Raw genomic sequence first — 17,664 nt, forward strand, 5'->3', positions numbered from 1 at the left:
CTATATAATTAAATATAAATATATAATTTAGTATGATTAGTTCACTACAAAAAACACGCAAATTACCTACGGCAAAAATCCGTTGGTAATAGCAATTTATCCGTTGGCAAACAGCATTACCAAGGGATCACCAATGATTATAGGACGTCGGTAAAATGCACGACGCTAATTTTTTTTCCAAGGGAATTTAGACGTCGGAAAATTTCCCAACGGCAAATCCGTTGGTGATTATGATTAGGGTTTAGGATAATTACCAACGATAATCGTCCGTTGGTAATTCTTGATATTTATATTTTCAAATACCAACGGCATTTTACCGTTGGTAATCTTCCAGAATCTGTATTACCACATTCTATTGGTTTTCAACTTACCTATACACAAAATCATATTTCTAACTAGACCATTAAAGCAAAAACCAATAAATAATGGCCAACAAAATGAGAAACATGATAGATAAAACCTCAAAAGTATTAGTCAATATACAACTAACGTACGAAAGCAAAAAGAAACATAAAGTATCGAGTTTTGAACTTAGTTCGTGAGACATCAATTCTATGCAGATACATCATCATCACAATCTGGAGCGCGACTTGATTATTGGGGCTGCTTGGATAGAATCATGATAGAACCTCACAAGTATTAGTCATAAACTGCTTCATCATCTCTTCCATCTCCCGTTTTTTCCCGCGCCTTTGCTCGAATAATTCTTGCTGCAAAAAGGGTGAAGAATTAGTCCTAAATGACTAAATCTAGTGTTCATTTTGCCTTCCTTTCTCTAACACAAGTAAGAATTAACAACAGTACATGTTTTACCTTCCTTTTTTCACTCTTAAATGACTAATTCTAGTGCTCATTTCATGAGCAGATTCTGCTTTGTGTCCCAATGGGAAGATAGGAGGGAGAAGAGCTACATTAATTACAAAAAGACTGATCATTTAAAACATCAAGCCTTATAATTGCATATAGCTACAGTAATAGCTTTTACTCAGTCCCTGGTTCTAGCATGTTGCCAAAAACTTGTAATTTTACGGTTAGTTTGAAATCTACCTATGGGATGCTCTCTCTGGTTATGTAATATAACAGATAATGACCAAAAACTTGTGATTTTAAGTAACCAGACAGAAATCTTAGTATATGAGGTAAAACAAATTGCAGAATATTGATTATTTAAAACATCAAAACTTATAATTTGCATATAACTACAGTCATAGCATTAACTTACAGTCTCTGATTCTAGCATTTATCCAAAAAGGTTGAAAGAATATCTGCCAACATAATTGCAAAGTAATGATTAGCAGGAAAAAAATCGATAGTACAGATAAAGAAATAGTTTATTTATAAAAACATGAAACTAGAAACATTAAAAAAAAAAAAAAAAACTTGTTTCTCTCAAAACATCTACTATTATTTTATTTGCAGACTAGATGTGTACAAACAATTAGAGACACATTCCTAATTGCGTCAAAGATAACTAATTGCAATTAACATTATTAAACCACTTCTTCACAACAGGTCGGTGGAGCCAGCAAAGCTCCACCCCAAAGCTAGCCACCAATTTCTAACACCCTAAGGCATGCTCTTAAATAATGAAATCATGGCACAATTGGGCCATGTCCCAAAATAACTAAAATAAAAATAAAAGAGATTCACCTTTAGAGTTTATATCTTCACTTCAACTTTAAGCTCTAAATCTCTTAACTTTGCTCCTCAAATAAGTGTGACAACCCTGTATTGAAATTAATATACTTATATTATCTTATGTAACATAAGCTGCTTTAATAGATCATGAGTACTTGCATGGTATTCCACTAAAGTGATAGTATGTATGAACTATTGTTTTTCTTATCAGTTATATCACCAAAGAAGATGCATCTGACAGTGCATAACAAAAAATTAATGGGCAGAAGGCTAGGCAAGAGCCAACAATGGGCAGGTTGTGCTGGTAATTTCCACAGATAACCAAGGAGATGTGAAATTAATGTTACAAGTAGTTTAAAAATTAGTACTCCACTTGCTCATAATTTAGTTTACATCGCTCACAACAACAAAAAAAAAAAAACGGAAACGGTTCAATATCAAGAATAGTTAACTCTTCCTCTGCCTGATTGGGCAAACCGAATATTACTAACCTTTCCTCCACCAGCAAGAAGTTCGAGAATAATTTATTGTACCCTCTCCTACTCCTCGTCTCCAAACTAATTAGGAAGAAATGAAAAGATGGTGATTCTTAGTGAAATAAGGGGGAAATTCAATTAAAACTAAATAGAGGGATGAGTATGAAAAAAGCAACGACAATTCGTATATACATCTATGAACGGAATTCCAATTCTGATCTTTCCATATACTGACCGTATAGTTTCTACCACAGATTCATTGAGGACAAGATCAACTTCTTTATCACTACTGGCCCGAGACTCAGCAAAATCAACCAACCCGTCCCTTGGGCCATTGAGAATAGCCTTCATCCAGATAACAGAGTTTAGGGTCAGACTATAACGCAAGCACTTTTTCTGAGAAAAAAGAAGATTGCAAAAAAAACAGTTAAATGATTTCACATCTCACAGAAGAAACCATAAAGACTCCTTGCATGCAAGCAGACTCCCTAAACAGCTAGAATTTACCCCAAACTCATTACAACATATATCAGAAGCAACAGATAAACAATCTTTAGCACAAATTACACACATCACAGCTTACTCAAGCAAGCCCCAAATAATAAAAATGTGACTGCGGCCGTTTACAGAGTGATCTGGGCTAAAGAAATCGACTAGTAGTCCGTGTGCGGATAATTTTCTTGCAACTTACTCCAACTCTCCAAGTAATTCATGAAATGGAACATCAAGTACAGAAAAAAAATTTAATCCATATCTTGGCACTTAATTCTGTTCCTTGTGTGCATAAGTTAATATCTTACATTTCCTATGTGTTACAGTCCATAATTTGTAACTCTTAACATATCTAGAAATGAATATGGCCAGCAGTAGAAGTCATTGCATATATATCTTTGTACTATGTCAGGAACTTAAAGAGAAAAGGTAATAAACTACCAAACTTAAAATTTTCAGATAATTGGCATGAGTATGGAATATGGATGCATACTCAGTAATCTCATAGGTCTGAAAACCTGATCCTTGAGCTAAAGGAAAGAGAGAAAACTGGAGCTAAAGAAAGAGTCCTTAAAGAAGCAAAGACTACATCAGATCATCGTTAACACTTGTAATGTGATAAATGCATTAAGCTCAGCACATACCTTATCGTGATTCAAAGCTAACACGGATTCTGCAGGATGCTCTTGTTAGTTCTTCATCTAGCTTGGTCTTATTGGTAGTGCTGTAAGTTATCAGACAAATAAACAACAAATCAAGCCAAACTCATTCAAGAACTACTAAAATCAGATGAAGTAAAACAGAGATAATAACCACACCTGAGAACTTGAAAAACCAATCTGAAGTGAAGCACACAAATATTGACTCACTCCATATCAGACAAACTAAAGTGCAAATGAAAATGAATCAAATCACAGTTTCCTCCAGCTCAATTCATTATACATGTTCTCTAATAATCTAAAATTAAATATTGATGCACTTCAAGTAAACTGATTAAATGATTTTAATAGCAGCATTTGAGCCTGATAGATCCAAGTGGAAATGGTGGAAATGAAAGTTTTGAAGCAGGCGCATCTACAAATCGTGGTGCAATAACTTAAAGTTTTTGTAAAAGTTGTTGAAGATGGAAATACCAACTCCATAATCAAGGAGTGAAAAATACGATAGAGAGAAAATGAGAATTCTGATTCCAGATCTCAAAATACGAAACATACTAACATATCTCTCCTAATTAACTACAAAAAAGAGGGATAAAGCAAAATTGAAAAGGACAGAACAATCACCACAACTCTCTCTCTCTTAGCTGCGAAGTGCCATTTTCTTCCTCTATGTAACAGTTTTGATAAGCACCAACAGGGGCTTCCGATTCCAATTTTCCCCAAATCGTGTTCAACAAAGATCATTAACCTAAGTTCAAAAAAATCTACGGAAAAATATCTTACCTCCACGAATCATCCGCCAGAGATCTCTTCCACCGGAGATGCTCCAGGAAAGGATGCCGGATTGGAGGACAGAACGCCAGATTGGAGGAGAGATCTATACTCAGTCGGCGTCGTAGAATGGAGGAGAAAGAGAAGAATGCCGTAAAATTAGAGCTAGGGTTGAAAAGAAGAGTAAAAAGTGAAATTAGCCTATTTAATTTAATTATGATTACTAATGGCACATATCCTAGGTAAATAGTTAAATTTCCAACGGCAAAATTCCCTCGGAAATATATATAATACAATAATAATAATAATAATTATTATTAAAAAATAATATTTTTACCCACGGAATTCACCGTTGGTAAAATAATTGGCCAAACTCCGTCCCTACTCCGTTGGAAATGATGTCGGTAAAATTACCAATGGCTAATCCCTTGGTAATCCATCGGTAAATGCCGATGGATGTATTGTCGTCAGTAAATCCCTTGGTAATTACCTTGTTTTTTGTAGTGGTTTAGTAAGTGCTATACCCATCTTATTAAGTTTAATTTAATTATGAATTATCTACGTTTTGAAGATTTATAAATATTATCATGCAATTAATATATAATTATACTATATGTTCGTATTAATGAATTGATTATAGGTATGTGTTTCATGTGTCCATGTGTGATGTGTCATGTGTGACACTAATAGTAAAAGTTACATTAAGTGTCGTGATTCGGCCCAGCATTTAAATGAACTTTTCTCCTTGCAAATTGAAAGGTAAGTTAATTAGCCAACCAAAAGTTTATATCTAAGTTTTTTTTCTACACAATCACACGTGCACCGTGTCTGCTAATTATATATTCAAACTACTTCTATACATGCGTTAATCACATTGGAGAAAATATATGTATTTCAATGTATAACTAGGTGCACATTTCGGCTGAATTCTTGTTCAAAAAAAAATTTGTTGAATTAGTCGACTTAATTTGTTTATATAATACCAAAAGTTACGTGACTAATTTTAAAGGAAATTTTTTGACACTATTAGAAAAAAATGTATTTGTAAACATTATTTAATTATTTTTTATAAATATATTGATTCATGTTTACTTTATAATGTATTCGCATAATGCAAATGATTATAGAATACCCAAAAAGGCAAAATATGCATTCATTATAAGGTTGAGATGTTACATTAATGTTTCTTTTATTTTCCTTTATATTTTCCTTTATATTTTCCTTTATATTTTTATTTTATTAAAACAATGTTATTTTTAACATTACCAAAAAATATCAATTAGTTCACAAATAAGGAAAATTGTAACTTCATAATTTAAAATTACAATTTAAAAAATTATGAGACTGACCATAAATTAATTTAACTTTATACGAACTTAAATGACGAGTATTCTCTATTTCTCAAATAAATATACTTGAGGAGAGCGTTTTACATTGTTAGACTAATGATAAAGGCGCTGACAGATTATATTATAGTTACACACATATTCAAACGAAAATCCTAGAAAAAATAGTCGTGATAAAAAATCATGTTCAGACGACTTTGGAGGTAAAGCTCAGCCTTGTCTTTAATTTCCATCTATATATAACAGTTGAGCAGAATAGGTGAAGGCAGAAACGATGCATGGGAAGAGGCCCCTTCCTTCCAATGAATCCGAGGATCAAAACGACGTCGATCCATTTTTCCCTATTTACTCATCCGCCAGATCGCAGCTAGACATGTCCGCCATGGTCACCGCCCTCTCTCAGGTTCTCGGTTACACCGGCGAGAACCCACCGGAGTCCGCCCTCGACACTTCTCCACCACTTCCTCATCATCACTCGTCAACCGAACCCCAAACTCAACGAGTTCAAGAACAAGGTGTGGTGCTATTTTATGTACAAATTATATATGTATTTAATAGTAATTAGTAGTGTGTGATTGTGTGTTTTTACAGGAGAAGTCTTATGCAATCTCAAAGCATCTAAACAAATACTGCAAAAACCATCAAATTTACTCTTGCGCGGCCTTTAAATTTATATTCATTTACCCATAAATATACTACTGCAAAACCCTCATTTTTTTTCTACATACACTGAATAATTGTTGCACATGAAATGATGAAGGGAGCACTCAAAATCCAAGGAGGAGACACTACAGAGGGGTCCGACAGCGGCCTTGGGGGAAATGGGCGGCGGAGATTCGCGACCCGAAGAAGGCCGCGCGTGTGTGGCTCGGCACATTTGACTCCGCGGAGGCTGCAGCCCTGGCCTACGACGAGGCCGCGCTAAGGTTCAAAGGGAACAAGGCCAAGCTCAACTTCCCCGAGAGGGTTCAAGGCCGGACTGAATTCGGCTACCTAACAACTAGCCGCGGCACCATGCCTACTCAAACTCAAACTCAAACTCAAACCCGAGCTCATCCGAGCCAAGAGAACTACCTCAACGTTCATCACTATGAAGAATATCTTCGCGGCGGCCATGTCAATAGCAGCTATGGCTATGGGAACTCATCATCATCATCTTCCTCACAAGGGGTTTATGGAGGAGGGCTGCCTTTTGTTTCGATGCCGATGGCGGCTTCTTCGTCTTCGCTTGCGCCTGGTCAGGAAGATGGGCAGAGAGAGCAAGATTGTGTGGGGTTTCAGTCGCACTTTGGGTCTAACTCGGGCTCTGCTGAAAGCTGGGAGGAATATGAAAGCAAGAGTACAAGGAGTTATTTCTTTTGAGGGAATTAATGTGTGTCGAATTTTGATTTCTCATATGTAAAAGATATCGAAAGTTTATAATGAATGAATTGTTGGGCTGCAAACAACATCCCACACACAAGAATTGTAAGGACTACGTACCTAATCAACTCCGAAGTTTTTTTTGAAAGTGTTTCAAGAACAAAACGTGACGACTAATGTGAGTTCGGGTGTGCATCGATGAATGTTCTCAGTGTATCCGAGTTTGTTATAGGGTATTTCACAAGATATCTCTTAGCTATTCCTTTTTTGTGTTTTTATTTTATGTTTTTGGTTTTTGGGGATATCTTGTAATATCATAACATGTCCGTTATATGTAACACGTAGAATTTCAGTTTGCGTATGCATTAATATTTAAACCAAAGGTGTGTTTTAACTTTTAACTACTATGCCTCGTGCTTTTAGTGTCAAATTTTTACATTAATAATGGCTTAGGATCGATTTAAAGGCTGACTCATGTATAGGTTCAGTGTTCAGGCACATGAGACCCGTTTGGAGACCACCTTTAATTAAAAAAAGTCTCAAAGATATGGATTACTAGTATATATTTATATTAATTAAATCATTTACTGATGTACCATGTAACCATGAAAAGTTATAAGGTTTAGTTATGATATGTAGAGCTACGCATATAGAGCAGTTAGAAGCCTATGTATCGTAGGCTGAATTTAGCTAGATCTAGTTAGTAACCATAATATCCCATGCATGTTGGCCCTAGATACATGGAGTATATATTATCAAGCGATATATAACTTGAACGAGGGTTTCAAGTGACAAATTTCTACTATCTCTGTCCCACAATAGGAGTCCACATTTGACTCCGCACATGTTTTAAGAAATGTAAAGAAAAGTAAGTTGAAAAAGTTAGAGTCTCACTTTTATTTATTAGTTTCATAATGAATGTGAGTTGAATGAGTTAGTGGAATGTGTGACCTACTTACTATTTATATAAAAGTAAAAGTGGACTCTTATTGTAGGATAGACTAAAAATGACGAAAATTATTTAATCAAATTTTAGTCAAGATAAGCGAGCTGACGCTTCTTTTTTTGCACTCGCTTTGAAAAAATAATATAAAATAAATTAGAGAAAAAATAAAGTAAGAGAGAGAATAATGTAGATAAAAGTCTTCTCTAAGCTATTATCTCTCTTACTTTAACTATTTTATACTATTATTTTTCCAAAAACGAATGCGAAAAAGAAGCGACTCGCTTATCTTGAGACGGATGAAATATTTATTTTATGTTGTACAAATGCCCATGAAAATGGTGAGCAACAAGGAGAAGAATAGACACAGTTCAAAATAAAAAACAACAAAATCAACATATTGATAAAATCAAACATTGTATCCAAAACAAAACACTGTAGATGAAAAATATAAAAAAGCATAAGCAAATGAATAACACACACATGCATGATTTGTTGTTATCTGCATCCACCAACTTCGATAGATCATAGGAGCTTGATTGTAAAATCTTTTAGATAAATGAAGGGCCCCAACATTTTTTAAAGAGAATACATCACTTATAGAAAACAAGTCACAATATATGCAAAGTCTCATATCTCAATCAACAAGCATTACTTCAGCAACTTATTTTTAAAATAATATCGTATAAAACATTTATGCTGGAGCGTATAGGTTTTAAAAAATATTACTTAATTAATAAAATCACTGATCTGAATGGCTAATCTTATGTGATTTTCCATGCGTGGGTGGGTCAAACGTTGGAATTTTACTAGCAAATTAATTAACAAGTTGAATCTATATGCTTGAATCCATAGTAGTATATAAATATTGTTTAACAATCTTGACCATGAGATGACATCATGTCACACTAATTTATAATACTATGTTCTAGATAAAGATCTTATTTGATAAAAGAAAAGATATTAAAAGCTTAAAATGAGGTTCTTTTTGAAAAGCAAGGATAGCACACGTACGTACCAACTATCTTTTGAAATAAGATCTTAATTAGTTGTAGAATTACAGCCAATTGCGCTCTTAAGAATAGTTAAGCTAAAGCGGGCTAAAGTTCATAGGTAAATTAATGAAAAAAGAATAACATTAATGAGAATAAATTGAAGTCATGGCTTGTTGATAATTATAAGTCTACTTAATCCACCCATTAAACTGACTAAAAAATTGTTTAAACGAATATCGTAAGTATGTGGGCCACCGTATTTCGACGAAAGTAAATCAATTAGTGGTAATTAGAAATTAAATTAATTACAGCGATGAAATACACGAAACCATTGACATACCTTTTTTCTAAATCATTTGAACATTTTATTTGTGAAATTGATATGCAACCACATAGTATTAATTTCGTGAAACTACTTATCAATATCTGCATGAATATCAATATATAATTAAAATTCTATAACTAATATATATATACATATATACAAGCGTCATTACATATAATATGGAAAAAAATGGAAACGCATACATATTTATGTATACCAATACCAATATATTACTACATTGAGTTTTTATTAAATTGATAAAATAAAAGATATAGAGACAAAATATATTGAAGTATTATTGTTAGTGGAAATCTAAAATGGAATAACATGATTGTTTTTTCTAGACCAGGTGTATTTAACTACGTCGTTCATTGTGTTTTAAGGTCTCTTTTCCATTTCTATGTATTAATTGAGTTAAAAATGTTGTACTATTAAGTTAACTTCCTCTTATTTGTCCAAGATACATTTCTTGATATATAAATGTATTTAAATTTACGTACTTTTAGAAATTTGAAACTAAGTATAAATGTACTGGAGTAATTTATAATTTATACTTTATGTTGTCCTCGGACTTTATTCGATCTATATGCATGTTTTGAGTTTTGATAAATACGAATGAATGGCTTGTAACATTCTAAATGAAATTAAAGCATTTAAAGTAAATAAGGAGAATGTATGCATATAAATTTAAAATTTGTATTTAAAATTAAATTACATAACTAAACAACCAATGGAAAAATTCAAACCAGCTTAATTCGGTCAGATAATTTTTTTTGTGTTAATTAATTAATACAGAAAAGCATTATTCGTTTGTTAAACGCGTCATTGACCCTTTCATACGCCAAAAGATAGAATCTAATTCATTTCGGATAGAATTTGGAACCATACATTTAAGAAAAATTTCCGCAAAGTCCCACGAATTAAAATTTATATAAATTTGACTGGTTGTTTAAACAATTAATTGGTTCTCATTTGGGGAATGAGAGATTAATTATTGTATTCCACAAATTTTCTTGTGCCACCATATCTTACTACTACGTATATACGTATATAGTCCCTCCATCCCACAAAGTTTGTCCCAATTTAATTTGACACAGTTTTAAGAAATTGTTTGACTTTGTATTAAATGAAAGTGTGTAGTGGAATAAGAGTCTCACATTAGAGATGTAATTATTAATGTCTATTTTTAGAAAGATTTTAATTGGGACAGACTTTATGGGATAAATGAAAATAGTAAAATGGGACAAAATAAATGCCCTAACTTTATATTTACAATAACTAATAATAGTAGCAACATGAAATCATACTACTAAAAAATAATTATATATCATGTATACGGTGTGGAATAAACCCTGATTGATGATTGCAATTTACTATAAAGTACTCCATAAATGTTTGAAATTGATGAATTAACGAAGAAAGCAGAGCGAAATATTGAAATACTAACTCATATATAATTATATAGGTCCACTGGATCTCAACTCAAGTATCACTTTCGGTAATGGAATGAATTGACACAGAATTTCAGCCTTTCAGGGATCACCTCAAATCCAAGATAGTACAGTAGTATATTATTTGAGTAAAATTAATATCATAAAAATCAAATACTATATTACTATATGATCATTTCACTTGTGAGCTAATACGCCTCTTAAAATGTATTGCTAAAAAATCCTTAATTAGTAGTACTACTACCCAGTAATTAATTTCACTGTAATACAGTAGAATGGTATCTCTACCCCACTCCCCTCCTTTTTACTATTACTTTTAATTACTTGTTTTATTATTCAACTACAATTATTTTGAATTTTGGTTGTTGGTGTTATTATTATGAAACAAAGTAACTATAGTTCAGTAGCCCCACTCTAATTCCTTTTGAAATTAATGTCCGGGAAAATGTGTGCACACGTTATTTAGACTTTCGTAGATGAACAATAACTCACTGCATATTATTCACCTATGTGTATTATATAGCGGACCATTTCATACAGTATTTCATTAAATGCATGTTTCTGGGCAGAAAACTAATTTCATTTTAAAAAGTAAGCGATGTTCTAGATTTCAGTGAATGTTCATATCCTATGTAACAAGGGAATAAAATCTTAACCAAAGAAGCTTCCAATTTATTGTAAACTTTTTGTTGGAAAAACATAGATATATTGCTTTTTGGAATGATCTTTTTTAGCTAGATAAGCTGTAAATAAACAATGAACACTTTGATCAGAGCACGTTCCCACCTACTTTATAAGTTATAACATCTAAATAAGTAACACGATATATATACTTTTATGTTTCCAATCGAAGCAAAGTATATTTATGCATGTCCTGTATTTCTAAAAAAAGAAAAGGGAATTGAAGGAGAAAAATAAAATAAAATAAAATAAAAGAGCATGGGCAGAGAGGGAGACTTGCCTGGGAAGCCAATTAAGATACTCTTTCGGCAGTTTCAAAGTTTGAAAAAAAAGAGAGAGAGGTTATGAAAAAGTCTAAAGGTGAGTTGATATCGGTATCATATCCACTGATTTATAGAAGAAAAAATGGTTGCTGCAGCGAAAGGGAAAGAGCTGCCTTTTGCTTTGTTTTCTGCAGATTAGTAACTCGTAATATAGCAAATGTGAAAATCAAGAAATGGAAAAAGGTCACCGAATTCGGCCCGCCCTTCTTTATTTCTAAATTTGCTGCCTGCGTTTTCGTGTTTTTTGTTGACCCATCAGTTTACAGCATCATCATATATGGTTATTGTCGTCCTCCAGTTTCACTATTTTTCTTCACGCTGCCTACAACGTGCGTAGCATACTAGAAACATGTATTTCTGTATATAACTCTTCAGACTTTGACTATTGACTTACTCAATCAACATAACTATAAAATACTACTAAAAATTTGACATATAATTGTCACAATTGTATTGGGTAAGAAGATTATTTTTCTGAAATTATTATACCATGTAGCAATTGTTGGTGCACGCAGCGGAAGAGCATGTAAATAAATCACATAATAATCAGATCTATTTAGCAGATTATTTAGACAAAATCTATTCGCGTAATTATCACATGTATCATGCTCATAACTTGAATTAATCATGCTTTAAGAATATTGAAAACCTAAAACATGCTTTTCTACGGAGTAGAATAATACCTAATTAATTCTCCAAAGAATTGAAGATGGCTAGCGACTTCTCCACGTGTAGCTTTAAGTACTAGACCACAAATCTTCTCTCTGGTTCCCGAACTGTACTCTAATATCAGTGTGGGCTGATCTTACTAGAATACTAGGACTTAAATAAAGAAGACAGAAGAAATCCTTTTTGGAATAGGACTCAAATTCGAAATCTCCTACAGCTGGGAGAGATCGAAATTTTCGAAAATTGCAATATGAGATATTGTGTATTTTCTGTCTCCTTTATTCTCCTATTTATATTAAGTTCCTTTTGGGCCCAGACAGGGATCTATGGAAGGCTTTGGATATGGGCTCATCCAATTTACTTTTTACTAATTAAATTGAACCCACAATTTAATATAAGTTATAATTGGAATATTACGAGCAGCCACTACAGAAGTAATATTGAACTCTCCCCATCCAAATCCGAAATTATAAGTAATCCGGGTTTCCGTTTATCTTTCATTTCCCGTGCTTAAGATTAATATGTCCATTAATTAATTAATGTCTGCTATTGACTTAATTAATTAACTTCTTATTAATTCCAAGAGTGGACTTAGCATGAAACACTCATTTATTATTCATAGAGTAATCATACTCCAACTAGCTAGGTTCCGAATAATAAAACTTAGTTTCGCGCTCCTCTTGAGGACATTATCAAACGAGACTCACCTCGTGCACGATTCAATATAATAGCAATCCTAGCACCGCTAGATATCGATCACCACTGCCCAATATATCAGGATAATTGGGCTACGAAAAACCCGCACCATTTGATAAGTCAAAGCAATGCATAATCAATACCGTATGCTCAATGCTAACCTACATTGATTAAGAAATAAATATTTATCAAGACCTCGCCTTTCAGTAGATAGCCCAAGGCAAGTCTTGCTGTTAGATCCGTTCAGTGCTATACCACACCAATGTCATCTTATTTCAGTAAGGCTTAGAAATATACGGACTGACATTGCAACCTTTCTCGATGGGTAGTCTAATTCCATCTAGGTTGTGAAATTCATATTTTTCTTTGTTTAGAACTGACCGTATTACCTTAAAGTGGACGACGCCCACAACCGGTCTACTAAAACAAAGACTTAGACTTTGTTAAGTTAACTTATACATTTAAACATGCATTAACATCCATTAAATGTAAAACATAACAACATTATGACAAAAATAATCTGTTTTATTCATTGGAAAATAAAATAAGAGTTTTACAGTATTCAATCACTCGAAACGTGATTTCTAGTATACAAACTCTAACAATCTCCCACTTATACTCAAAACACTTTCGAGTATACAAAATGTGCTAACGTCTAAATCTCCCACTTATACTGAAAGCGGATTGAGGTCTTGAATTAGTCGAACTCCCATTCCTTCAACATGGCTTTCATACGGCTTTACCGCTAACGCCTTCGTGAAAGGATCTGCCAGGTTGTTTTCTGACTCAATCTTGACCACTTGTATGTCTCCTCTCTGCACTATATCTCGAATGATATGATACTTCCTCTCTATGTGCTTGCTCGCCTTATGAGCCCGTGGTTCCCTCGAATTTGCCACAGCACCAGAGTTATCACAATAAACGGTGATGCGCTTGGGCATATTCGTAACCACACCTAAGTCCAGAAGGAAGTTCTTAAGCCATACAGCCTCCTTTGCAGCCTCCGAAGCGGCTACATACTCGGCTTCCATGGTAGAGTCTGCAATGCATTTCTGCTTTACACTCTTCCAAACTATAGCTCCACCTCCTAAGGTAAACACATATCCGGAAGTTGATTTTCTCGAATCCAGATCAGCCTGAAAGTCTGAATCTGTATATCCTAAAGGACAGAGCTCGGCTGCATTGTAAACTAGAACATAGTCCTTAGTCCGATTAAGGTACTTGAGTATGTTCTTTACGGCAGTCCAATGTCCTTGGCCGGGATTTGATTGATATCTTGCTACCATGCCAACAGCAAAGCAGATATCGGGTCTAGTACAAAGCATAGCATACATGAGACTACCAACTGCCGAGGCATATGGTATTCTTCTCATCTCTGCTATCTCAGATGCTGTCTTAGGACACATCTCTTGAGACAACTGGATGCCATGTCTAAAAGGTAGGAAACCTTTCTTGGCATCTTGCATGCTAAAGCGTCTAAGTACCGTTTCGATGTAAGATTCTTGGGATAAGCACAACATTTTCTTACCTCGGTTCCTAAGAACCTTGATACCGAGAATGTGTCCCGCATCACCCATATCTTTCATCTCGAACTGGCTGGACAACCAAGTTCGCACTGATGACAACATCTTTTTATTGTTTCCAATTAGAAGAATGTCATCTACATACAAAACTAAGAACACAACATTTCCTTTTTCAACCTTCTTATACACGCAGCTTTCATTAGGGCATTTTTCGAATCCAAACTTTTGAACAGTTTGATCGAAACACTGGTTCCATGATCTAGATGCTTGCTTGAGACCATAAATGGCCTTCTTAAGCTTCCAAACCATGTGTTCCTTGCCCTTCACTACATAGCCTTCGGGTTGTTCCATGTAGATGGTCTCCTCAAGACTCCCGTTTAGAAACGCAGTCTTAACGTCCATCTGCCATACTTCCCAATCCATGTAAGCTGCTATAGACAAAAGTATACGGATCGATTTGAGCATGGCCACTGGGGAGAAGGTCTCATCGTAATCGATACCTTCCTTTTGGGTATACCCCTTAGCCACTAGTCTTGCCTTGAAGACTTTAACTCGTCCATCGGGTCCACGTTTACGTTTGTATATCCACTTGCTCCCAATGGCAGTACAGCCTTCGGGTAGGACAGACAAATCGTAGACGTCTTTGTCTAACATAGATTGTAGTTCCGAATCCATTGCTTTCACCCATTCGCAATGATCGACATCAGCCTGCGCCTCTGCAAAATTCCAGGGATCCAGTACATTGCTGTCCGAGGAGTGATCCATACACTCACCCAAACCAATGTATCTATCGGGCTCATGAGAGACCCTCCCACTGCGGCGCGGCACTACAATATCTGGAGTATTAGTTGAAGTTTCTGGAATTGTTGTTACACTTGGTAATTGTTCTTGGTTAATGGAAGTTGAAACTTGAGTTAGCTCTTCTAGAGCAATCTCACTGCTGGACTTATGATTCATTACATAGTCTTCCTCTAAGAATGTGGCATGAGTGCTCACAATCACTTTCTGATCTCTGAGACTATAGAATTCATAAGCTTTCGTTCCTCTAGGGTATCCTATAAACACGCAAACCTCAGTCCTAGATTCCAGCTTAGTTGGATCCTTTTCCAATACATGAGCCGGACACCCCCATACTCTGAGATGTTCTAGATTGGGCTTACGCCCATTCCACAACTCATATGGGGTAGTAGGAACAGATTTAGAAGGTAAGACGTCTAAGAGATAGTTTGCAGAAAGCAAAGCATGACCCCAAAACGAAACAGGTAACCGTGCATAACTCATCATCGATCTGACCATATTTAATAAGGTCCTATTCCTTCTTTCAGCCACGCCATTCTGCTGGGGTGTGCCCGGCGCAGTCATTTGGGATTCAATCCCAGCTACCGATAAATAGTCCAAAAACTCGGCACTTAGGTATTCGCCTCCGCGATCAGATCGCAGGCATTTGATACTCTTACCATGTTGCGTCTCTACTTTAGCCTTAAACTCCTTGAACTTGTCAAAAGTTTCAGACTTGTAGCGCATCGAATAGATGTATCCGATTTTCGAGTAGTCATCTGTAAAGGTGACGAAATATCGAAAACCGCCCCTTGCCTCGGTTGACATTGGTCCACACACATCAGTATGAATGAGCTCAAGTACTTCTTTGGCCCTATTCCCCTTTGATCTAAAAGATCTCTTAGTCATCTTGCCTTCGAGACAGGACTCACACTTCGAAAACGGTTCCTTCTCAAGACCTTTAATAAGATCTTGATCAACCATCGCATGAATCCTTCTTTCGTTGGCATGACCAAGTCTAAGGTGCCATAAGTACGTTTCATTCATTGAAGTTGAAGGTTCTTTTCTTTTCTTAGAAATTTTCGATGTAGCATTGAGTTCTGATTTACGTTGATTAAATTGTGTAGAAGTGATCGTGTACAGATTGTTTTCCATGATACCGCGACAGATATAAGAACCATCTTTCTTAATAACGCAATTGTCATTAAAAGAAATCGAATATCCATCATAAGACAATTTAGAAACTGAAATTAAATTTCTTCTAAAAGAGGGTATCAACAAAACATTCTTCAAAATCAAAAATCTATCACTAGAAAAACGTAAATAAACGTCTCCCACTGCAACGGCCGCCACTTTCGTAGCGTCGCCCAGCTGGACCTCTATCTCACGATCATGTAGCCGTCTTGTCACCTGCATCAAGTCAGGATCAAAACATATATGATCAGTTGCTCCAGTATCAATAACCCAAGTATGAGTAGATGTCAAAGCCAAACATGACTCGACTACTAGAGCATGGTGCATACCTGTAGCCTTGCCCTTTTTAGGACAATCTGGCTTCCAATGACCTTTCTCTCCACACTTGAAGCATTTTCCAGTTTGCTTCTTGTCACCCCGCTGTTTCTTCTTTCCCTTAGCATTGTTGACTGCTACTTGGTTCGGTGCCTTTTTCTTTCCTCTTCTAGCCTTAGAGCCAGAGGAATTAGGCGCGATACTCATCATAGCTACTTTAGCTTGAACCATAAGGTCCTCCGCCGACTGAAGTTCAGTCAGCAACTCTGCTAAAGTATAATTCCGTTTGTTCATCTCAAAGTTGAGCTTGAACTGCTGGAAGCTAGGGGGAAGACTCTGAAGGATTATAGTAACCTGGGACTCGGGATCGATCGTCCCTCCCAATACCTCAATCTGGTTGAGGTGACTCATCATCTCGAGGACGTGTTGCCTCACAGACGAGCCTTCCTTCATAGACTTCGTCATGATACTCCGAAAGGCTTGAGACTTAGCCGTTCGATTCTGAGTACCAAAAAGATTTGCGAGATTTGTCATGATCTCGGCGGCAGTTTCCATGGCAGAATGCTGATGCTTGAGTACTGATGACATAGAAGCCAACATGTAGCACTTAGCCATCTCATTCGCCTTATGCCACCGTCTATGCGCATCTCGCAATGCTTGGCTGGCACTAGCAGCCGGGACAGCTGGGCGTGGAGTAGTGAGTACGAACTTGTACTCTTCTGCTGTGAGAACGATATCCAAGTTTTGTTTCCATTCGATGTAATTTTGGCCTTCGAGTTTGTTTTCTTTGAGAATGGCAGAAAGAGGATTAAAAGACATCTTGACGAATTTTATTGCACTGCAAACAGAAGATTTTACTATTTGTCATAAACTTATGTAAGGAAATTGAGTAGATTAACCATAAAACTTTTCAAAATCTTACAACAGCAAAATTAATAAATTGTATCCTCCTCAGGAGGTTAATACGCATTAAAATTTCGACAATTTACTGGTCACAACACCGGCATATCAATAGCTTCCTCCTCTGG

The 17,664-nt window shown here is 35.4% G+C and overlaps 1 protein-coding gene and 1 long non-coding RNA gene across 10 annotated transcripts; one reads left to right on the plus strand and one right to left on the minus strand.

Moving 5' to 3' along the window:
* Positions 1 to 438: 438 nt before the first annotated feature.
* LOC125187654 (uncharacterized) lies at positions 439 to 4,214 on the minus strand. Of its 9 annotated transcripts, XR_016130962.1 has the most exons (9): positions 3,890 to 4,214; positions 3,425 to 3,490; positions 3,251 to 3,330; positions 3,100 to 3,175; positions 2,350 to 2,459; positions 2,130 to 2,195; positions 1,651 to 1,726; positions 1,223 to 1,265; positions 439 to 710 (listed from the first exon to the last, which is right to left on the minus strand). It is a non-coding gene; the product is annotated as an uncharacterized LOC125187654 (long non-coding RNA). The 9 variants fall into 9 exon arrangements; XR_016130959.1 differs by lacking the exon at positions 3,100 to 3,175 and having other exon boundaries at positions 2,350 to 2,510; positions 3,890 to 4,213; XR_016130960.1 differs by lacking the exon at positions 3,425 to 3,490 and having other exon boundaries at positions 4,049 to 4,212.
* Positions 4,215 to 5,530: 1,316 nt separating this feature from the next.
* LOC125191082 (ethylene-responsive transcription factor ERF114-like) lies at positions 5,531 to 6,847 on the plus strand. Its single transcript, XM_048088543.2, has 2 exons — positions 5,531 to 5,897; positions 6,143 to 6,847. Exons 1-2 carry the CDS (start codon positions 5,657 to 5,659, stop codon positions 6,742 to 6,744), a joined length of 843 nt encoding a protein of 280 aa, XP_047944500.2. The 5' UTR covers positions 5,531 to 5,656; the 3' UTR covers positions 6,745 to 6,847.
* Positions 6,848 to 17,664: the final 10,817 nt, after the last annotated feature.

Source organism: Salvia hispanica, chromosome 5 (genome assembly GCF_029641045.1).
Source record: "Salvia hispanica isolate PSC_SH4W2 chromosome 5, Shi_PSC_v1, whole genome shotgun sequence".
NCBI lineage: Eukaryota > Viridiplantae > Streptophyta > Magnoliopsida > Lamiales > Lamiaceae > Salvia > Salvia hispanica.